The sequence below is a fragment of the Varanus komodoensis genome, unplaced genomic scaffold (genome assembly GCF_004798865.1).
Source record: "Varanus komodoensis strain SLA01 unplaced genomic scaffold, ASM479886v1 scaffold20_1, whole genome shotgun sequence".
Lineage (NCBI taxonomy): Eukaryota > Metazoa > Chordata > Lepidosauria > Squamata > Varanidae > Varanus > Varanus komodoensis.
Window position 1 is genome coordinate 18,726,572 of NW_025335587.1, and position 24,044 is coordinate 18,750,615.

A 24,044-nucleotide genomic window follows, 5' to 3' on the forward strand; every position below is an offset into this window, starting at 1 on the left:
CAGAGCTAGGTTTCCGTTTTGAGTTCCTTGAACGTCCACCTTTTCGAGGAGGGGGGAGTCTTGGAATAATCGTTTTTGCCTGCCCATCCCCTCCCCCAGAACCCACCACCTCATATCCTGCACCAGCCGCTCTGCTTTCCAAGTGGTGTTTCTCCCCCTTGCCAAAGGTCAAGCACTACTAGGCTCGGTGGTCGTTTCGTGCATCGAGAAGGGCTCAGTACACTTTACAGCAGGGGTCTCAAACTCAGCTGACCTGGGGGCCGCTGGAAGTAGAGTCTGGGTGAGGCTGGGCTGCATCAAGTATTCCACCCCCGCGGTGGTGGGGGGCCGCTCATCCCACGGCCGGCCTGGGCGCCACCAGCGCTTTGAAGGCCGCAGGGCCCCTCCCCTGTGCCCCAGCCGTCCCGGCCATTGGCCCGCGGGCCGCGCGTTGGAGACCCCTGCTTTACAGCTTCTTAAAAGGAGGTAGTGTGAAACAACAAATTTCAGCTGCTGGTCTTACTTCCTCGGGGCTGCATCCACCTTAGAGAAATTGAACAATCCAGATCATAGTCATAATTACTTTGATCTTCTTGTGAACCCAGCAAGCCTGCTGCTCAGGCAGCTTCCAATGGATTGTACTTTTTTGTACTTGCCTTAACCTGTTATTTAACCTGCTAATGGAAATAACCTGCTAATAGAAATATTGCATTTCTATTCTGCCACTTTTCCCTCCTGCTAGCAATCTACGGTAGCGCCATTTTATTTGCTTGTTTATTATTAAATTTGTTTAAAGATCACCCATTAACATGAGGCTCTCTGGGCAGCCATTACAATAAACTCACCAGTAGGTAACAGATAAAAGAAATGAAATATATGATACAATAACATATGACTAATCAATCACAATCAAACTTACATTAGTAAATTAAAAGCGGAGCAAATGGGTGTAAAAATAACCTATGAGGTGCCGTAAGAGCGCTGGAAAAGAAAGGTGTTTGTCAGGCACCTAAAACTCAACAAAGTAGGTGTCTGATGAGTCTCTGATGGTGACACATTTCAGAGTCGGCGTGCCACCACGGAAAAGGCCCTCTTCCTTGCAACCCATAGGAAGGCCTCCACGGATTACCTTAAATGATGGACAGCAATATATTTTATTCCCAGAACAACAACCCTGTAAGGCAGGTTAGAGGCTGAGAGTGAACGGCTGCCCAGAGTCACCCAGTGAGTTTCATGGCCTAGAAGCGGGGTCTCCCAGGTCCCCAGTCAAACACTCCAAGCACCACACCACACTGGCTTGCCATGTGAAGAGGCAACCACTACATTCCAGTATGTACAGCAAATGTGCGATTACCAGGTGCATGCCAACAACCGTCGCCCTTCCGTTCCATTGGGCTCAATTAGAAATTTAAGCATGCATTTAATTCCGCTGCGCTGAGGTCAGTGAAGCTCGGAAGCATCTAAAGGTTGTCGTTCTACAGAGTTTTATCCTTCACAGTGGCATAAAACAGTAACAATAAACCAATATTCCTGGCTTATCCAGGGTCAATGTGAATAAGCAGCATTCTGCACCGTGGCACTCATATGCAGAAGCTCCCCACCTCCCCGCCCCCGCTTCCCATAAGCACATAAAACAACCAGAAATGAATAGCTTATTGTAATGTCTGAACCTATAATCTCGGTCCCTTGCTCTCAACCAAGCCAGGGTTTGTAACTCCAACAAACAACTCTGGTTTCTTTCTATAAAAGGTCTAAGACCTTTTTATTCGATCAATATTTTAATATGTATTAATTGGATTTTATTGTTTGTATGTTATTGGATTTTCAGCCAGCGTGGAATAGTTAATTTAGTTAATTTATTTTATTCTGATTAATGTTGTAAGCTGTCCAGAGACAGAAGTAATGGAGGGCATACAAATTTTTACATAAATAAATAACAATTGTGGCTTGTTTGGGAGGAATAAAGTAGGATCCAGGCATCATCATAAGCTATTCATTTCTTTAAGTTCTCTTGCCCCACGGAAGCAAAGCACCTGTCCGCACCACACCAAGATGAACAGGGAATCTCTCCGTGTGAATGCGGTCTTTGGCTGGACTGAATCCGTTATGCTCTACGGCATAAACGAAGGAACAGGTTGGATCCAGTGCCAGAAAGGGAGTCAATTCTTTGCTACCCGTCCACTAAGCGACGTAACATAAAACAGCACATTAAACAATCAAAAACATGGCCATTACCCTATTATCTCACAGCCGTGTTTTATTTCTGGCCGTTTCTGGGCGCTCAGAAGGCTTTCGATCATGTCCCCTTGGATTATCACCTAATCAACCAACTGCTAAGCTGCCTCTGTGCCTGATCCTCTGGAGCTGGGCAATGCTCCAGTGTAAGTACCCCAAATGGCTACTTGAGTTGGCCTCCATGACTGGGCGAACACCGAGCAGGAACGGGAGTGGTGGTGGGAAGAGAAAGGCGCACATGGGCTGAATCGAAACGTGTGTTCCCCCCAAGTCCGTTGGTTCCGACTGTTAATGGACCGTTCTATGAAGCCGAAAAGCGGATCGCCAAGGCACACCCCCGGGACCAACGGCTCGGTCGTTTCCAGGCACCACAAGAGTTCCCACTATGAGTGCAGAGGCCGAATTACGTCGAACAGAGAAGGAGCGGAAGTAGGAGCACATCCATTAGACTCCTCCTTAATAAAAAGAAAAGAAATGAATGCCGGCACCACCCTTAGTGCAAAAAGTTGGAGGCACTCGAGGGGTTTCACTGATCTAACAGCCCCCCCACACACACACGCACACGCCACCATCCAGAGCTCTTTGTGTGTTCGCCACTAGATTTTTCTTTCCGAATAAGCACTTGCTTCAAAATCAAAGTGTGTCTCTAGTGGGATGGAAATGTGTTTGAAGGGTCAAACAGAAGTTCTACGTGCAGCCAGCATGAAACTTCAGAAACGGAGTAAAGGAGATACCAACCCAGTGACCTGACAAGGGAGCTTGGGAAGGCTGGGGAGGGGCCGTGCCATGAGAGAGTGGAAAGGAAAAGCTCGCGGCTAGACGCCCTTCTGCCCACCCCTCCACTCCAGCTCTCGAATCACGCAAACAAGGCTTTTTACTAAGAAGCTGACAGCACTGGAGAGACGTATTTAAGAAGTGAGCACCAAATATGAATGTTTAGGTGTGTAATGCCAGCCTTCACAAACTGTTTCCCTTCTTCCTCCCCATCTTTTCCCGATTTATTTATGTATGTATGTATGTATGTATGTATGTAAAGTTTCTCCATGCCGTCCCACTACTAAAAAAGTCTCTGGACGGCTTGCGAAGATCAAAAAAATTGTGCCATGTCCATTAGAAGGTAAGCCGATAGGCAGGCTTGCTCTTTTCTTTAAAACTCTGTCATGCACTTACCAACTTGGCATATTAATGCATCTTAAAAAGCAAGCATCACATTTCATGCATTCCGGTTTGTGAGCGGCCATTTGATTTTTCAAGTGAGTTGACAATACTACCACGGGATAATTGATTTTTTAAAACAACTGCTGGGAGAGAGAGAGCTCACATTTAAAAAAAAAGTACAGAACTCTTCAAATAAATTCTTCTTTGGAACATTTTCGACATCCATGTGTATAATGAGAGGTGTGTGTTCCAAGTTCTGGGTGTCACCTAGAGTTGCCCAGCCAAAAACTTCTCGTGTTGGGCGTGGGCAAGTTTAGCCCCTCCAGGTGTTTTGGTCTACAACGCCCATCAAAGCTAGCCAAGACAGCCACCTGTAAAAGGAGGGAACGTGGAAGGTATAGACCAATACGACATGTACCTGTGGAGCATCGGTCTGGGTAGCCACGGTTTTGCGCTGCTAGTGAGCCAGCGCATAAAGCCCTACCAGATGTCCAGCGCGGGCAAACCCTTCGCAAAACACGTTCTTCACATGTGAGAGGGAACCGCAACCTGAAGCCGCTCGCAAAGGCCTGACACAAATAGAGCAGCCCGAGAAAAACAAAAGCAAGATAAAATGCCACACACCACGACTGCATAATTAAACCAGGCCCAGGACATGGTGATAAACTCTGTATTATGAGCAAGACGACGATCACTTCGAGCACACACCAGCACAATAAACAGTGAATAATTCATAGTCAATTCTGAAGATAGAGTATGCATCGCTCAACTTGTGGGGGGCACCAGGGATTTCGACGGTATGATTTTTCTTTAGGGACGATGACAAAGTGGCACTCGCCAGCAGGAAACCGAGGCACTGAACTATGTTCCATGTGCCATAAATCAACACTGCAGCCTACACAATGTCTCTCTGGTACCAAGATACCATCAATTTTTCAATAAGCCCCTTAAATAATGGAAAATGTGAACAGCGACAACAGTAATGAAAAATTAAATGTTTTGCACGCCAAAGACTCGGAAATAACGCAGCTAATACATCGGACTTGCCGATGAAGCAGGGACTTGCACAAAAACTTGAAGCCGGTTCGCCTGTTTGCTGCAGGATTGTTTTAGACTTGCTTTGGAATCATCGTTTGCCTAGTGGTGGATTTCGAATGCATCGCCGTTTCCCCCCTGAAGCTGAAGACATTAGGAACCTGGGCAAGCTGGTTCCCAGCACTTGCTGCCATGGACAGATCATGCTCCTTTTGGCAAAGTGTAAAAGCTGCAGCAGTAAGGTCACTAGCTGGAATGACATTATTTCAGCTTTCTCTGAATTTATTCAGAGCCTTAGCATAAGAAGGGACCTCCAGGTGCACCTTGAAATTTTGTGGACTCTGGTGGCAATAGGGATGCGTGAAAACAACTGAGAGATTTCACTTCTCTTTCTGAAACTTTTCCTCCGTCTCAGAATATCTCAGGAACCTCCTAAGATGTCCCCTTCGAGAAGAAACTCCAATTTCCATCTCGAATGCTTGTTTTAGGAATAATCTGGCGGCAACCACATAAATCATTTGGAAACAACCCAGGCAGCTTTAAGCATGCAGTTTCAGCTTTGGTTTAAAAAAAAAGAAAGAAAGTCTAGAGATCCGTCAGCTGGAGTTTGGAGCAGACAAGACACAAAGCATTAAAGATTGCTGTGCCCAAGAATTTAGCTGCAGTACTAGAAGTGAACTGCAGTCATGGCCCTTCCACACAAAAACCACTTCTTGCAATCCTCTCTGCCAAGCTGCCTTCATTTCACCATGATAATTTAGGGTGGCTGAGGAACATCTCACTTCTGCTGTGGAAGCAAAGGCAGCCAGAAATCTTTGCTGGTTTGCTCCAAACTCCCAAGGAATCTGCTGGTAGATTCCGTTCTACCTTCCGTCCTGCCTTGAGACAGCCATTTAACTCCCAATTCTAATGAATGCAGTGCTTTCTATTTGATACAGCAGAACAGCAATCAAGATCAACTAGGCCTTAATGGAGAAAGATAACATTCTGTTAACTCAGGTTACCATACACGAGGCTGCTTGTTTAGGGAAAAAACGCTACAGCCTCTTGACCTGCGGAGACAAAGGAAGCAACCGCACCGGGAGCACAAGCAAGGCTGTCGGCTGTGGTTGAGCAGGGCCTGAGAAATTACGCACCGTCCTGAGCAGAGGAAGGAGGCAGACGACTTACGAGCTACGAGACGCAGGGCACTGGTTCTGAAAATGGCCGCTGTGCTCCTTTGGAACCAGGAAAGAAACTGCGACGGCCGCTCCACGAAAGGACCGAGGGAAGCCGCCCTACCCTGAGCCAGGCCCGTGGTCCATCTAGCCCAGTACTGCTGACACTGATCGGCAGCCACAGCTCCCTAGGGTTCCATGCGGGAGAGTTCTACCTGGAGGTACCAGGCATTTAACCCTTTGCACACAAAGCAGGGGCTCTACCACTGAGCCCCAAATCCTCCCAACCAAGGCAGAGGGGGAGCACCTGCTTAGAAAGGCACACCTCCCCCAGCACGCCTGCAGGCTTGAGAGACTCTTCCCACACCACATCGCCTTCCGGCCGCGTGGTATCAGCCACGCGTGCTGCTGCATGGCACACGGTACAGGATAACATGCACATGTAGTCAAAACCCCCAGAGGGGTCCGCCTGGCGTCGTCGTTACTTGTTTTTCGGCGCCAGGTGAAGACCTTTTTATTTAAACGTCACTTTAATTGTTAACAATATCTGCTTATTTGTCTGGCCAGGGCGACTTCTTTCATATTTTTATTTATTTTATATTGTTAATTTTAAATTTATATTGTTATTTTTGTATTTTATTGTATTTTATTGTGTTTGTAAGCCGCCCTGAGGCTTCAGCAAGGGGCGGCACAGAAATGTTCTAGTAATAATAATAATAACAACAATAACAACAACAACAACAACTGGCTTGCCCAGATCTGAATCCACCCACGGAGGGTCAGGGAAAGCGATCTATTCTGCAGGAAATGTTTCACATGGCAGGTTTTAGCTGTGCTGGTTGACACCTTGTTTGTGAACGCAAGACCTCAAAGACACGACTCTGGCCGTAAGCGCTACCGGGGGGTGAACTGGGCACTGGGACCTTTTACATCGCAATGGCATCAAGCGATGAACCTTTAGGAAAACCAAAGGGAGTGGGAACCGTAAGCTGCAACGGTCCAGGACAATGGTCAACTCAAAGCCGCACAGGCAAGCTATGCGCATTCATGTTACGTTTCCTGCTTTATTTTCACTTTGTAATCACTACAAAGCGCTCAGCAAGGAAGTATAAACACTTGCGGGAAAGAGTATAGCCGATCTCCCACCAATGCAATTATGGCTTAAATTGCATGTGCTGCATGGGGCGGGAATCCCTAAATAAAATGCATTAACCCAAGTGGAAATTAGACCGTGCGTTAAAACAACGTATTTCGATCTGCTTTGCCGTGGTGCAACGACAAAAAGGAAAGAGAACAAATTGTGAGTTCTCCGTTTATTTCCCGGCTGCTGCGCGTATGAGATATTTAAACTAACAGCATAATTAAATATTAAAGGACGCCTGCTATCCAGGGTGTGAAATTCAGTGGGAAAAAGTTCCATCTGGCAGCATGGCATGTAATTTTTTTAGACACGAAGTCCAATAATCTGCCACCAACTGTCGCTACGGATTCTCCTTCATCGGATGTGAAGCTGTTGCTGGAAAATATCCTCCCCGCAAGTAAAAAGCAAGTGCCAGAGGGCACTTCAGAAATGGAAAGCCCTCACAGGTCCCAGCTGTAACAACTCGCCGGTTCGTTTTCGTCCTCGGCCGGGGGTGGGGGGGGGCAGCAAGACTATGGGCAACATGGTGGCCATGTTCAACGTACGCTGCCTCTCTCCTGGTCCCCCCGAATCACAGGCCCTGGACCGTGTTTGAAGCAGCTGGTTCCAGGTGCCTGGGATCAGGAGAGACCGGACCGGGACAACCGCTCCCCACAATCCTGCACTCACTGTTACGATTCTGGACAGAGCGCCCTTTACAGCTTTCTGTGTGGAAGTCGCACATCAGGGAATCTAGACAGAATTAAAAACCACTTGCTTTTTAGGATATTTTCTCACACCTAGCCAGCCCTGCATGCTATGGCCCCTTTTTCTATTGCTTTTATAAATGCTTTAATTCGTTGTATTTTAATTGGCTTTTTAATGTTTTGCTTTAATAGGTGCATGCACTGTAAGCTGCCCGGGAAGGGCCTTGGCAGTTACAGGCAGGCTATAAATAAATAATAAATAAATGCTGGGAAATACCCAAGAAATGATACTTTTTCTTTCCTCCTTTTTTAAGGATTCACGACACAGCAGTGAAGACTCATAATATGAACTCCACTCCTATTTGGAAAGGGGGAAATGCTTTCGGGCTTTTTCTCCCTGGCTATCATTCCTCAAAGAGGAGTCGCTCCAAAGCCTTGATCATTTGTAGTTCTCTTGCTCCACGCTCTTTCCAACTGAGCTTTCCAAGGTGATCCTGACTCTGACGAGGAAGACTGGCTGGAAGGGGCATCTCATGAAGAAGCAGAGGGGAATTCACACCCCTTCTTACGTTTCCGCTTAAACCACTCTGCTGTCTGTTGTCACTGTTACGATCACTTTGTTTCCGGTTCTTCTGATTTTTGTAAGCAGTCCCAAGTCACTGGGACTTGTGGGCTTGGGAGGACACAGGGATAACGGAGGACAGGAGAGCCTGGAGGAATGTCGTCCATGGGGTCGTGATGGGTCGGGCACGACTTCGCAACTAAACAACCAACACAATGCAGCCAAAGCAGCACCGTCCCTGCACAAATCAGACACCAGCCGCTGGATTTTGCAGAAATGCAGACAGACAGGCATGACCTGAGTGAATCAGCAGAGCTACCCCAGGCCCCTGATGGACTGTGGGGGTGTGGAGACGGGGAAACCAGGGAAGGGCGATGGAGTGGAATGAGGGCAAGGCCAGCTAGAACCCAGCTCAGGATCAACCCACACTCGGCTGCAGAGCTCGCCTTCCGTACTCCACTATCATCTCCGCTTTTCAGAGGGGAGTTTAATAGGCCAAGGATCGACTCAGAAGTTAATGATCCACCAAAGGGTAGTACTCACACTTCCGGACCATTCTTGAAACATGAAACCTGGGTGATCCATACGTCCTGGCATTAACCATCCGCAGCAGCCAACCAAGCAAAGAAACCGAACTCGACAGATTAAAAAATGATGCAAAAGCAAGCGAATAAATACCCTACCACACTTTACACAATAAAGTATCAACTTTAAAAATTTAAGAGCTATTATTTTCTCATGGCTCCATACTTAATAGCATTTCAGCCATCCATTTCGCATCGCGTCTCACTGCCTTGGCTGATGGTAAGGAGATGCAGTTGATAAAAGCCATTCTCGGTGGGACAGAAATTGATCTCGGAGTGGGTGGAAACTTTCCGCCTCCTTCCTACAGTCAAGGCCCTGAGGTGGTTTTTAGTGGCCTCGCGAGCACTGAAGCAGGCGCGTTGGTGCGGATGGTGCGATGCCAGGGCTTGGCGGGATGCAATTCTTCTGCTCAGCAAGTTGAACAACACAGTCTGCGAGGGAGAGCTTGCTTTCCCTCGCCTCCGCGGTGAGCTTAGAACTGCCAAGTTGCCCCGCAAACCCATCTGATCTTCTGCGTCTTTAACTCAAGCAGTGGACTGTAGGCCTGGCTGGCCAAGCCCTACAAGACCAGCTAGACAGACAGTGGGTCACTTCTACGCGACACAGTGAAATCCTCCGAAAATACGAGGTGTAGATGAAGGAGCGCTTACGTCCATATATGCCCAGCCGCCCCCTGAGATCAGAGGGAGAGGCCCTCCTCCGGGAGCCCTCAGTGAAGGAAATTAGGAGGGTGGCTACTCGGAGGAGGGCTTTCTCAGCGGTGGCGCCTAAGTTATGGAACGCGCTCCCCAGAGAGGTCCGCCTGGCGCCGTCATTATTTGCTTTTCGGCGCCAGGCGAAGACCTTTTTATTTAAGCAGCATTTTAAATGTTAATATTATTGAATTTTATTTGGCCAGGGCGGCTTATTTTATTCTACTGTATATATTTTAATTGTTATTGTTTTAATTTATTGTGCATTTTATTCAATGTTGTGAGCCGCCCCGAGGCTTCGGCAAGGGGCGGCATAGAAATGTTTTAATAAATAAATTAATAAATAAATAGATGGCCGGGAGTGGGGGGGGGGCGGGGTGAGACACTGCCAGCACCCTAGTCCCACCGCAGCTTAGGTGTGAACCGAGCAGTGCCGCACAACCGTACCGCAAGCGAGAGCGGCTGCCGCCCGGGCAGAAATCCCCACTCAGCTACGAGGCTCACAAGGGGATGCAGCGGGACGGAACTCGTTCGCTCCAAGGCCGACTTCACGCAGGAAGCAGGTAGAATTCCTGCTAGGGAGACACGGGTCCAAATCTCCACCCAGCCACTGGGGGACCGGGAGCCCGACCTTCCTCACGGGTTGTTGCGAGGATAAAGCAGTGAGGGAACGGCCCCAGTCCCTTCGGAGAGAGAAGGGGGAACGTTGAGCAAGGTGGGGCAAGAAAAGACCCAGTGAAACCAATGAGACTAAATCAGAGCTGGCTTTGATCCCACTGATTTTAGTGCGTCCCTCTCAGCATGATTAAGATGAGATGCCACTCACAGCCTGGAATTAAAAATTCAAGGTTAAATTCAAAATCTGCGTGCACGTTTTCTCTCTCTCTCTCTCTCTCACACACACACACAGAGGAATGTCTCCCCCTTATCTGGATATTGTCATTTTACTGTCTCGAACTTCTTAAAAACAAGCCATCTCGCTAGGGAGGAAATCAGTCAGCATCAGGCCTAGTGGGGAAACTCTGCACTGGCTCAATGTCTGTGGCTTTTACACAGTTCCAGATGTTCCACACATTAATAATGCACTAACTCAAACCCTCTTTTTGAAACTTTAGAATGTGCAAATTGCATTAAAACCTCTTTGCCCTCATTAATGGTATTGTTACAATCCCAGTACTCTGGAAAAGGGTTTCTTGGCATTTGTTTAAACTTTGTGCTGTTGCCACTGACTCACTTTAACAGCCAGTGCTCAAATCCTAATGCTTTTAAACAAGCCTGGCTAAACAGACTACCTTCTTTTTGTAAATTTATTGACATCAATTCATAAAACTCTTTCTCGCTCCCTCCCTCCCTCTCCCCCACCCCTTGACAAAATAACAAAAATAACGGATTGTTTACTCAGGATTCAGCATACCTTTGCTGTGCATTGGGAGAATTTTGCAACAGAAAACCTGAAACCATTTCTCAATGAAAATTTTGGAAAACTGATGTTTTCTAAGCAAGTTCAGAACCAAATTAAAATTTAGGTTTAGTGTCCCTTCTCATTGTCCACCAATTCACCTCTTCACACTCAAGCTCTGAATGGCACAATACATTTCTACTGTGCTCATACAAACCCTAGCAAAGGATCTGGCCTCCTTTTGACAAGAGCCAGATATTCTGGAGAGTGAAATCTTAGGCTGGGTTCAGCCAGCAAGGATGACCCATTAGGAGCAGCTTTGCTTTTGGATGCATATGCATTTTACTGCTGTCCCAAGACAGAAGTTACCCAGCCAACTCACAATCAAACACAGTGTTAAGAAAGATAAAAAGAATTACAACTAAAACTCCAAGTAAGAATGCAAAATTGCACCAGAGAAATTCGGCATTTTTACAATTCAAACAGTAAAGTCACTGATCATGAAGTACCTATCATTTGACCAAGGCAGTCAGTACATTTAATTTTGAATTTAAAAGTTTGCATTTTTTTTAAGGGACAGTGAAGGCTTGCAGGTTTACGGGAATAGATGGATTGGCTAGAGAGAAAGAGAGCGTGTGTGTACATGTGTGTGTGTTTAATGAAAGGGGATGAAAATGAGGGTTGTTTTTCTCATCTTAGCAACAGATGCAAACCCTTCTGCAGGTAATGTTCACACAGAAATCAAGCCGTAGGAAGCTTAACTTTGGCATCTGACAACAATCTTAATTTTCATTCTCAAGGAAAACTCATTTTCAGCCCAAGAACAAATGTTCTCTCCAAAATTAGTATTTCTGCAGATTGGACAAAATAGGAGCGTAAGGCCAGTGAGACGCCCGTTTCCAAAGCTGGGCCAAGCATATCTAAAAAGCTTCCTCCATCCCCATGTTCCACTACCCCCAGGTTGTTCCAGAAAGACTGCTCTCAAGCACATCAAACATAGCCAGCAAACTGATGCAAGAGGAGGCCATTAGTTGCTGGCCCTCAAATTGGACAGCTCTTCTCCAGGAGGTGTTCAAAGCATGTGGCAGTGTTGTGTTGTGTGTATGAACACTTGTGGTATTCCAGGACAGGGCAGTGAGACAGTGGTGGTATTTTACTATCCAGCAGGAGCTGTAAGTTCAATAAATAGAATAAACTTGCTTCCCCGCTCGCCCACATGTTCATTCTCTCCAAAATCCCTGCGCATGTAGATTACAATGCTTCCCCAATTGTACCGCAAATGCAAATGTGCTCAGAGCTGAAGGCTGTAAGGGGCGATGTCACGAAAGAATGTGATAATTTAAATATATTAACTTGAAATTCTCCTCAAGAAATCGGCTCCTCAAGGCTCAGAAGAGGGTGGTGTTTTTCTGATGCTAATTTGGCCAAAAAAAGAAAAAAAGGAGGGGAGGGAAAGGAAAGGAAAGGAAAGGAAAGCAGAATGCAGTATTCACTTTGACAGCATATTAACACCGGAAAAGGTTGGATCCAGGCTAAACAATAACATCAACGATTCATTGGCAAGATTCTACCCTGTTGTTTCAGACTCCAGTTCAGAACCTGCCAAAAATGACAACGGTGCACCCAGAAAATCAAAACAAACTTCTTGGCCCACTACCCATAACCAGAGTCTGGTCCTACCCGCTTGTTTCCACTTGCGCCTGCTGGAACCAAGCTCACCTGCCTGGCCCCCCTCCACTCTGATGTCGCACGGTGCCAGTGGCCCAGGGCGGTCCCTCCCACGGACCTGCACTGAACCCTACAGAGTCATTGCCGTTTGGCCGTCTCCAAGCTGATCGCTTCTAGAGTGCCTGGAGCCCGAGACATCAGCCCGCCCCAGCTTAACTTCCAGAGCAGTTTCGACAGATGTGGGAACATCTTGATGTACGACGGGGGCGAGGGACGCACCGTGCGTATGCAACGGACAGGGTGGAGACAAGCCTGCCGACCCACGGAGTCAGTGTTCTCATTCCTGGTATCTTTAGTCCATCTTTGCTTCCCTTCATAACAAAAGCCACATTGGTCTTAGTGAGATCATGACATGACCCGGGTATGGCACTGAATCTGCCTTGGTCGCCCTGTACGATGACCTGTGCAGGGAGTGAGACAGGGGGAGTGTGTCCCTGTTGGTTCTTCTGGACCTCTCAGCGGCTTTCGATATCATCGACCATGGTATCCTTCTGGATAGACTAGTGGGATTGGGGGTCGGAGGCACTGCTTTGCAGTGGTTCCGCTCCTATCTCAACGGCCGATTTCAGAAGGTGGTGCTGGGGGACTATGGCTCTGCACCACGGCAGCTATGCCATGGAATTCCGCAGGGGTCCATTTTGTCCCCTTTGCTGTTTAACATCTACATGAAACCGCTGGGAGAGGTCATCAGGAGGTGTGGGCTGCAGAATCATCAGTATGCTGATGATACCCAGCTCTACCTCTCTTTTTCAACTGATCCAGGTGAGGCAGTGGCTGTGCTGAACCGGTGCCTGGCCGAGGTAATGGGCTGGATGAGGGCCAATAAACTGAAGCTCAATCCAGACAAGACGGAGGTCCTGTTGGTAGGTGGGTCGGGCTTTGGGATGGGGGACTCTGACCTTGTCCTGAATGGGGCTGCACTCCCTCTTAAGGACAGGGTCTGCAGCTTGGGAGTGCTCCTCGACCCAGAGCTGTCTTTGGAAGCTCAAGTAACAGCGGTGGCGAGCTTTCCTTCAGCTTCGGCTGATCCATCACCTGCGTCCCTACCTGGAGAACGACTGCCTGGCGACAGTGACACACGCATTGGTGACTTCCCGATTAGATTTCTGTAACGCGCTCTACGTGGGGCTGCCCTTGAAGACGGTCCGGATACTTCAGTTGGTGCAGAATAGAGCTGCCAGGTTGCTGACGGGGACTGGGCATTGTTCTCATATAACCCCAGTTCTCCGTCAGCTCCATTGGCTCCTGATTGAAGTCTGGGCCCAATTCAAGATGTTGGTTATGACCTATAAAGCCCTAAACGGCTTGGGACCTGGATATCTAAAGGAATGCTTGCGTCCATATATGCCCTCCCGCCCCTTGAGATCAGCAACAGATGCTCTTCTCCGGGAAGCCTCTGTGAATGATATTAGGAGGGTGAGTAACTGGAGGAGGGCCTTCTCTGCAGTGGCGCCCCATCTATGGAATGCGCTCCCCAGAGAGGTCCGCCTGGCGCCGTCATTATTTGTTTTTCAGCGCTAGGCTAAGACCGTTTATTTAAAACTTATTTTAATTGTTAAATTATTTGTATGTATAGGATGTTAAATTTTTAGCCGAGATGCACCGGGGGTTTTAAATATTTTTTTTATTGTTATATTGTTATTATTTATGTATTTTGTTTCTGTGGTGAGCCGCCCCGAGGCTTCGTTGCGATGGGGGCGGCATAAAAATGTTTTAAATAAATAAACGACAGATTAAGAGTACTGGACCTCTCCAATTCGGCAAGGCTTTTTACTTGGACTGAAATTAAAGTACGCTGCTTCTTCTCCCCCTCCCACTTGTCTTTATGCTGTGCCTTGATTTTAAATGGGCTATTCATTTGCCCGAACCAAATGTTCTCCATCATTCACGATCGCCTACCTCCTCCCTGACCCACTCACAATCCTACGGGACGTTTTCTTTTTCATCATTTCCAAACAGTGCCCCATTGCTAAAATGCAAAGTTCCGGATTCCACCGCCATGGGGAAAAACAACGATTCTCAAAGCAACGAAAACAGCTTGAGAGCTAAAAGGAGGCCTTTAACCTGCCACGTTAAAGGAACCAAAAATGACGGCAAACTTAGCCAAGGGAGCAAGTGACGCTGTAACTACTACACCAGCGTGACTCCTAAGAGGAGGCGAATTCACACATTACTTCAGTAGAAGTACCCGAGTTTCAACGACAAGACACACAGAGCGCTTTCACCTGCACGTGAAAGTCTGAAAGATCAAACAAGAAAAATACGGAACCACCAAGTGGGAAATGATGTTGCCTCATGCCTATGTTTAACTGTCTTCCATTTTGACGCATACGGCACGGTTGTTGTTTTTTCTGAAGTTGTACAGGCTGAGTACATACGAGAGAGAGAGAGAGAGAGAGAGAGAGAGAGAGAGAGAGTGTGTATATACCACAATGAAACGGGATCAATTCGGCTCCCCAGCCCAGTGCAGATTCATGGGAGGGGGAAACCCACCTCTGCAGAACGCATTCTGCACTTTGCACATGTGGAGCCAGCCGAGTCACATGCCTGGTTGACCACCCAGGCATGGGCAAGGATACAGGCCGAGAAGGGAGATGTCAGGATTGAAAAGGTTGCCCACCCCCTGTGAGTGCCTTGAGGGAAAGCCAATAGCAAGACCAAGGCAGGGAGCTTCCTATGGGGCTGGTAGGAGGGAGTTTATTCAGGCCATCAGAACCAGGCGCACAGAAAGGGCTGTCCCTTCGGGAGACGCTTAAAGGCCCTCACCTGATTCTGCAGGTGAGTCTTCCCTGAAGCTGGGGAGATGGAGGCTGCACCCGCACGTAAGAATGCCCAAAGGCCAGGGGTCTTGGAGGCGGAGCACCAAGGAGCACCTTGCTCCTTTTCACTCACCAGACTTGCGACCCACCAGATATACTTCCACCACTGAACGGAGGCTCAGCTGTGCCTGATCTGTTTACAGGAAGAAGGCCAAGACGAGTGGGAAGGGGCGGCTGTAACGTATACCTAGCTACTCCTACTAAGCACACTCTGTCCATGGTTGGGGGCCTTCCATCGTGCCTGCCAAGGCCCGGGAAGCAGCGGGAGTAAGAGGCCGTCTCACTGGGAGAAGGGCCTTTTCAGTGCTGGCACCCCAGGGGGCTTCGTCTGGCGCCACCACTTGATTATTTTCGACATCAGACGAAGACCTTTTGATGTTCCTGCTATTTTAATAGTGAATTGGTTTTATCCTTGTTTTTATCATCGTTTATCGGATGCAGTGCGTTGCTTGCTGTATAGGGCTGCTGGGTGGCTTTTTTTGTAAGCCATCCAGAGACTTTTAGTATTGGCACAACGTATAAATAAATAAAGACTCTTGTCCGGCTTGGGAAGATGGGGACTCAACAGATCAGCTGCAAAGGCCACTGCTGATAAAGATGACAACGACAAATGCAAAAGCGGCTAGAGTGGCAAGGTGACATCTTATTTAGGGTTTGTGGCTGTGCCAATATTTAGCTTGGAATGAGAGTACTGCTTTTTTTTTATATTACTTTATAATTTAAAGTCTGTCTTTCTATGAATAATTAGCAGATTGGTTCATCTTAAGTATCTATTAAGTCTCTATCTATCGCAAGATATTTTGTTTATTGGTATGCCTGTTTAAATCTTGTTATAGCCTGTAACTGTTACTGAAAGGCTGTTGGTGTTTTACTATGTAGTATTTTCTGATGTTGCTTTTTACTGGGGGAAAACAGCAGACGAAACACTGATGATGATGATGATGAGGAGGAGGAGGAGGAGGAGGAGGACGACGACGACTGGGAGCAGTTCAAAAGGGCAACTGTGTCTCTGAGGTTTGCTTCTAGAACACAAAAGCAGGCTGCCCCAGCTTTCCACTAATGATTCTCCCTGACACTGCCATCCATTATTTAAAGCATCGGCTGTTTTGACGAACTATTCAGTGTTTCATACCCAGACTTGAGGTTTTTGTGTATCTGCTCTCATCAGAGCTTTTCTGGGGCTCTTCACTCTCCCAAGCGCCCTCTAGAAAATCAGGGCGGTGGCTTGGTGCCGCTTTCGATGTGGCAGGAAGAGTTGCCATCAGAAGGAAAAATGAGCCAGGGCGCACGCACGCATGTGCAGAAATGCTGGATCTGGCCACGTTGGACCCAGCCCAAGCCAACATTTCCACATGAATCAGAGGTGGCTGAGATCCCACACGACAAAAATGAATCACATCTGATGAATAATATCGGAAGATCGCACCGGGCTGCAGCCGGCCACCGAGGGAATTCCAGATACTACCATGATGGATCATGCCTGAAATTTATAAGCATTAGCATTTTTCTCCTTTGACTTTGATATGACACATATTGAATGAATCATTGCAAGATACAGACACCAAAAGGCAGGATGCATTTAAATGCAGACAGGTCGGCGACAAGCACCCCTAATGACCCTTATCTTAATCTTGTTTAAAAGCACCTTAGATTTCTGAGTGATCTTTTCACTTTCTGATATTTCCCTTTATAGGGTGTGCTTGCCAGAGTAGCTACTGATTTTGCTAGGACTGTTTATTATTAACATCAGTCCTGTCCCCGGACTGTAATGCATTCACTCCTCAGGATCCGTCTCTCAACCACAAATTCTGAAATGATAGAAGGTCACTTTCATATTTATTCACGGGCCGAAAAGGCTATTTTGGAGTTTTTGAAGTAAAGTGTTAAAGAGCTGCTCTGTATGGGGTGGGAGTGTTATCATGTAATTTAAACAGATGAAGCAGTCATTTCTGGCCACCCTTTTGGTTGGGTGGTGAGACAGGAACACAATACATATAAAAAGAGAAGGCGCTGTTACACGCACGATTTATTGCAGCAGCCCTCGAAAAAAGGGACCGTGTGGTGCTCGAGAACAGAGGCCAACGGGCCTCGGGAATGCTTGGCGGCAGAGCTCCAGGTGAAAGCGAAAGCAGCGATCAGTATGAAGGGATGGGGAGAGAGAACAACAGGGTCCGAAGGGGAAAGTCATTACAGAAATTAGCAGTGCGTAAAACCTGGGAGCTCCGCATCTGTCTGAACCCGACTGTAGGGAAAACGGGGAGACTTCCGAACATACGTTCTTAGCCACCGTTGGCCCTTGCTGAGCCTCTGTTCTCGGCCAGTCCACACCCCACCCAGGGAAAACACCTTGTGCTTGGTGTCTTTTTCTTCCTCCAGAAATCCGCCACGTAAGCCCACACATCTCTTGGGGAGCAGCGGCCAGGGCATCTCCAGGGGCTCCGCCACACAGCCTTTGACTCATGCGCTCCAAAGGAAGCACAAGTTTAAACACACCAGAATATGCTTCCACAAATACAGATATAGATCTTGTGTCCATAATACTATAAGGGAAAGCAGCATGTCAAACCATGGCAGGGCAGGGCAGCCCTGTTCTGGGGGCGCATGTTCTCTACCCCACCAAAACCAGACACGAGAGCTTGACCTGGAGGGAGACACTGGGACAGGCAGAGGACTCAGGGCTCCTACGGTGCTTGGACAGGAGACGGCTCGCTGCCAGCCAAGTGCGGGAGCCCACGCTCTGCAACACTAGTCCCTTCCGTGCCCGAGCAGGGCCCTGAGGCCAGAGCACCCGCTTGGTGAGCCATTCTGGGTTCCCTGCAAGGGGCGTCAACATAATCACAAGATCTTGCATCGATCTGTTATCGCATTATCTCAGATTATCAAAGTCTCCCTCTGTGTGTGTGTGTGTGTGTGTGTGAGAGAGCGAGCGAGCGAGCGAGCGAGAGAGAGAGAGAGAGCGAGCGAGCGAGCGAGCGAGCGAGCTATATAACACATGCCCTTTTAAGAGAAAGCAGATGAGCACATGGAACCACAGACCCTCTGCTGCTCTGCTCGGAAATCCAGTTATTCTCTTTCTTCTCGTCTTTGGGCTTTGAGTGAGAGAGTTTGGGGCACTCGCTGTCGGGGTTTGGGAGCAAATCCCCCATGTGCAGGCGCGTTGCTTTAGACCTCTCCGCAGCCGGTGATGCCAGGGTCCACAAGGAGCTGCTGATGCACCCGTGGGCCCGTGCCGGAGCAAGCGGAAGGAGTGCTTGAGTGCTCCTTCGCTCGCGGAGGGTGGGGCCAGGCAATTACTCGCGTGCCCACAGGGGCTCTCTCATGTCGATGATGGCCCCCTTCAACTGTTCCTCTTCCCCACTTTGTCCTGTACCTGCTCAAATTGACCTCGAAAGCAAGCGGAGGAGCTGGCCTGGAAGGACTTGGGGAAATGGCGGGGGCGGGGGCGGGGATGAAGACTTTGTCCAAGCCTTCCACATAGAAGCAAGACATGCAGGAAAAATGCATTTGCACCATGACACAAGGACAAGTGTCTGTCTGGAAATTAGCAGCTCTTAAGGTCCCCCAAAGGTGGAGCGGGACAAAGGAAAAAGGGCCGTTCACCTGTGACTGATGAAGTGTTACAGAGAAATGCGGAAGTGCACGCAAGTCGCGGGAGGTCAGAGGGTCACGCCACTAGTGCCCACTCAGCCATGGAGCCAACTGGGCGACTCGGGGCTGGACACAGACTCTCAGCCCAACCCGCCTCACAGGGCTGTTGTGGGGATAAGACTGAGAGCAGGAGGAGAATGAGGTGAGCTGCCTTAAGATCCTTGGAAGGAAAAAGGGTGGGATATAATTATAAGAAAGAAGAGTAAAAATTAAGACCCACCGCTGCATAAACACCTGGATGTGAAGAAGTAAGGACGGAGGATAAATACACCTCCGGTTCTAGGCTGCTTGTTAGACGAGAGTGCCCACCAGCATGAAGCAATGGCCATGCCTTCAGGAAATGATGGGAATTGTATAAGGAGCACTGCCTTATTGGGAAAGCGTTCTATAAGCTTCCATACATTTAATACTAAAACTAAAAATGGGAAGGAGGAATATTAGGATCTGAGAACTACGTACAGGATGAACCTCCTAAAGGATGAAATGCTCGTGATGGCTGAAGGCAGGGCTGTTCTCCTGCGGTCGCCTGCAAGCGATCAGTCCAGGTGCCCGGAAGAGCAGTCTGACCTCCACAAGATGCCAGCTGCGCAGGGCAGGAGAGAAGATGGAGGCACAGCTTGGGAAGAGATACGGGAACAAGTGCTCGCTTTTGGTTCTGGCTCCCTCAATCGCCAGCATATATGTGATACATGTACTGATGCCTTATCACCAAGGAAATGAGCCCCCCAATCAAAAGGGCTTTCCACCCCGGGTTAAGGGAACCTGGAGTAACGGTGCCTGAAAGAGGGACTGAGGGATACCACAAGGCACTGGCGTTGTCCATCGAGGGAAAGTGCTGAAGACCAGGGCATCTGAGTATGGCGCAAGTCACTGGCCTCAGGGTGCCCCTTGGGCCCTCTCCAGAGCGGGCTGCTGACCTCAGAGAGAAGCCAGTGCGGCTCATTCTGTCGCCGTGTGGCCACGAGGGGGACAGGGCAGGGGCTCCGCATTTAGAGTGCCATGCCGGCCACTGCAGGCCCTGGGAATAATGCAACAGCGCCGCTTTCACAGCAACAGGAAGGCGTTTAAGACTCAGTCCTACAGATTTAAAGCAACTGGTCTCAATGCAGAAATGACACGGCTATCAAGCATCGCTATTTAACTATCGTTGCTGATTGTTCCAAGGCGGGCTTGTGCGTCGAACGTGACGGGCACGAATGCAAAGGAAAGGAGAGAGATCCCAGGTCTGCATTCAGAGGTATCACCTAAACCCAGATTAAGCACAGAGGCGCTTCATCCTTGTGGTACAAGAGCTGGCAAGTTTCACAGGAAAAGCGGCTACTTCAACGTAGCTCCTCTTCGACGAGCAGTTTTCAGTTCCACGGCCCAATGCAGTCACCTAATGGGCACTTTCGGGAACTGCAAGGCCTCCTTGACTCCACCGCTCTCCCAGGAGGGCAGGTAACCAAGGATGAGCAGCCTCTCCACACAGGGAAGGATCGCACAGGATAACATCGGAAGCCAAGTAGGGCTTTCTTCTCCCAATTCCCGGCACTTCCGCAAGGATGTTTTACTGCTTCTCTGACCCCACCAAATGCCTGCAATTAATGGGAAGCTTCCACCGCACCAGACCCAGAAGCTGGATGGAGACACGACGCTACTCGGAGCAGAAAAATTTCTGTGCCCTTGCAGCCTGCTTCTTTCATTTCTGTCGCTAACATAACCTGATGTGATGAACTGAAATTCGGTCAGAGGGCTGTGCTCTGGCTGCTCAGAGCAGACTGATCCGTGCGTGTTTTGCTGTGAACACAGATTTGATGAAGACGCCAAAAGGGAACCGAAAGGGATTTACAACCCTCAGAACAGCAATGCCAGATTTCTGAACTGTGGAACCACAGCAATGCGTGGCTTCAAATGATCAGAGAAAGCAACACAAGAGCCATTCAAAATGAAAATGTGGAATGACACTGTGGAAGCGTCACAGCGGGAGAGAAACATGCCAGTAAAGCAAACAACGTGCTTCTGGATTTATGTCCATTTAAATCCTTCCATCCAAGAAAGCAAATGGCTTTTATGCTTTTGGGGAGGCGCAGAAAAAGGCTGCAGCTAACACCGATAGCCACAGATCAGAAGCCAAACAAAATGACCAGCAAATTAATTATTTCCACAGCGCTATCACTGCATACAGTGCTTAGGTCTTGATATAATATTAGTTTAAACTAGCAAGTCCCAAATTTGGCTGGTAGCTCTTGACCGTCTTCTCTGGTCTAGGGATAATCCGGGTTAACTGGGAAAGGACAGAGAAGAACACACCACCTAAACTTACAAGGTTTGAAAAGGGTTTATCATAAAGTAAAGAAAGGTAGATAACCTACTGGCTCCCCCAAAATATTTAGCAACACAAGTGGCAGAATCCTTGCCATGGGCCAGAAATAGAGTTGTGTGACACGAGGCGATCCTCTGAACTGCAGCTACCAGCTTCCACAACCCCCCCACCCCCGACTTTGGCCGGGTCAGCCTGCTGTAACCTCACCGCCCCCACGGGTGGGGTAGACGGACGTGACCAGAAGGAACAGACGCGTCACACTCCCCAGCTGCACAAATAGGTGCCCCAGAGATGAAGCCAGCCAGGATCCCTGTGGCCATTCATGCTCCAAAAGAGTCCACCTTCAAACGATAAAGCTGTGCGGACACCCGGCACATCCCTGCTACGAAGGACTGGCTACCAAATCATGATTCTAGCAAACAGCCGCAGACCTACCTGCTGTGTTCTGATACACGTGCTGGCGAAAGCTGCACGGCACGTCTAGGCTTCTCCAAACTACACAGCTCAAGACGATTCTCCAACTCGGTTCACTTCCAAACTCGCAGAAACCCGAGTTGGCCCTTTTTAACCAAGCCACAGAGGATGAGCTATGGAAAGGAGGGTGAGCTCGCTCAGTGGGGGGGGGGGGCGCGTGTTTAGCTGCAGCCAGTCTCCGCTCCCACCTGGGGCGTCTAGAAAAGGCTTTGGGAAGGAATCCTTGGAAGGCCCTGCGCCTCCTGAGGACTTGGAGGAGCTGCCAGGCAGAGCAGGTAACACTGGACTAGATGGCCCGATGGTGCAGTGCAGTGTAAGGTAGCTTTGACCATAGGCCTGATTCTTACCCTTGGCTTTATGTAATTTGCTTCTCAGATTCAAGCTCTGCCAGTGTCAAGCACCTGTCTGTTTGAACGGTAACCCCCAACTCATTTTCTTTAGCGTTGCAAACTACGCGATTTTTAAGCATTTAGGGCTGAGTGGTTTTAATGCTGTTGGAACCCCCTTCTCCCCACACCCAAAGAACAGAATGTGGGGGCATGGGAACAGTAACAGCCAACCGGACTCTAGACCAATCCCATCACCTGCGTTGGGGCTATTGGGTTTAGAGTCAAGGAGGCTCTTGCTGATGATCAGCATGGGGCTGTTTTCATGCCCCTGAAATTTTATTCTGACAAATATGACAAGCAAACCAAAGGAAATGCAATGTGCAGAAGGTTCTAGATTTTAGAACCAATCTAAAATCTAAACAGCTTGTAGAAAGAGCTATTCTCTGTGGATAAACGTTTACCTTGTAGGACGGCAGAAAGCACAAAATCCCCCGGCCGATCATCTGACAAACGGAAAGCAGCAGCTCCCCCAATTCATCCTGGAAGTCAAACGTTTCCGCGTGCTGGAATGTGGCGCACAGCGGCCTGCCTTTGGGTCCAGCTCCAACCGTGCCGACCCACACCTGTCGAAGAAACGTTCTCGTGGTGACGTGCGCATGGGCAATAAAATTACGCCGTACGGAAACAGCCGCAGAGAGAGAGCAAGGGACTTTGTGGGCAAGGACTTAAAGAGATGAAGCGCAAGTGAATATGGCCAAGAACAGGGAGAGTATTTTAAAAGCTGGCAGCGAAATAAATTATTATTATTATTATTAATTATATTTCTATACCACCCATAGCCAAAGCTCTCTGGGTGGTTCACAACATTGAAGTCCCCCGTCCAGATTCCAACCAGGCCTGACCCTGCTTAGCTTCCAAGATAAGGTATGATAAATCAAGGCACCTGTGACGCACGGCAACTGCACCATCCACTGCAGGAATGGAATCGCTTTACCATTCCTTGTGGGCGAGTGGGCTCCTGGCTCGCTGGTGCACCGGTCCAGGGAAGGGGGCAGAGCGGCCATTCACAATGCGTTGTGTTCACTACCGGGTCAAACCACTGGCTCACTCAGTGATTCACAGGAGATTATCAACTTGTGGATTCCGTAAATGCACGGGGATTTGCAATTCTCGTGATTTTTAACAAGGATGTTCCCTTTTTGCACGGGACTAAAAAAAAAAGGTTTGAGGAAAGGGAATAATGCTGCGTTCAGGTGGCATTTGGCACTGTACACAGGGATGCCTTTGAAAATGGTCTGGAAACTTCCGCTGGCCCAAAATAGGGCAGCAAGATACCTAAATGGGGCTGGCCGGTGTGATCGTACTAAAACTGCATTTTACCATCTGCACTGGCTGCCAGTCCAAATCCAGGCCCAACGGAAAGTGCTGGTACTAACAGTCAAAGCCCTAAAAGTGTGGGGTTAGGGATCAGGATCATCTGCAGGGGACCATGTGTGGGAGCCCTTCCCTTCTGAAGGTGCTGGCTACAAATAACAGGGCCTTCTCTGTGGTGGCACCCCAGGTCTGGAAGCAAATTCCCTGAGAGATTTGCCTAGTCGCTACGTTGCACTCTTTTTAGCATCAGTTGCAGAATTTCCTTTTTTCCCAGGAACTTTAGTTTGTCTCTTTTAAATCTGACATGTAAAGGTCTAAACTGCTGCTAAGCCTCATTCTAGGTTTTAATTTCTAGTTTATACTGCAGTTCTGCATATTTAAATTGCTCCATACTGTATTTCATGCTGCATTTGACCTTTTTAAATTGTTGTGAACTGCCCAGAGAGCTTCAGCTATTGATTGGGATAAAAGTGGAATGAATCACACAGGGTATATCCAGTCCTGAATGCAATGAGTACCTGGGAGTCTCTAATAACATGGCTTGCTTCAAGCTGAATGGAAAACTTCACACCGAGCTCAGAAGAAAAGGAGTCCATCGGAGAAAGTGTTCCAGATGTTAAAATGATCGTTCTGACACTGTCACTCAAGTCGGAGAATGCCTAGAGGGAAAAAGTATTGCGAACACTGACAAAACTGTTTGTCTATTTGTGACTGTCGCATGCAGCAATAGTCATTTTA

General features: G+C 48.4%; 1 protein-coding gene across 2 annotated transcripts in view; it reads right to left on the bottom strand.

Annotated features, from left to right (window-relative positions):
* BRIP1 (BRCA1 interacting helicase 1) overlaps positions 1–24,044 on the bottom strand; it is a 91,284-nt gene that overhangs the window by 33,465 nt on the left and 33,775 nt on the right. For both annotated transcript variants that reach the window (XM_044430162.1, XM_044430163.1), the window contains exons 13-14: positions 23,825–23,965; positions 22,394–22,555 (exon numbers count right to left, since the gene is read on the bottom strand). In XM_044430162.1, coding sequence (XP_044286097.1) covers positions 22,394–22,555; positions 23,825–23,965 — 303 coding nt within the window. The remainder of the gene's footprint in view (positions 1–22,393; positions 22,556–23,824; positions 23,966–24,044) is intronic.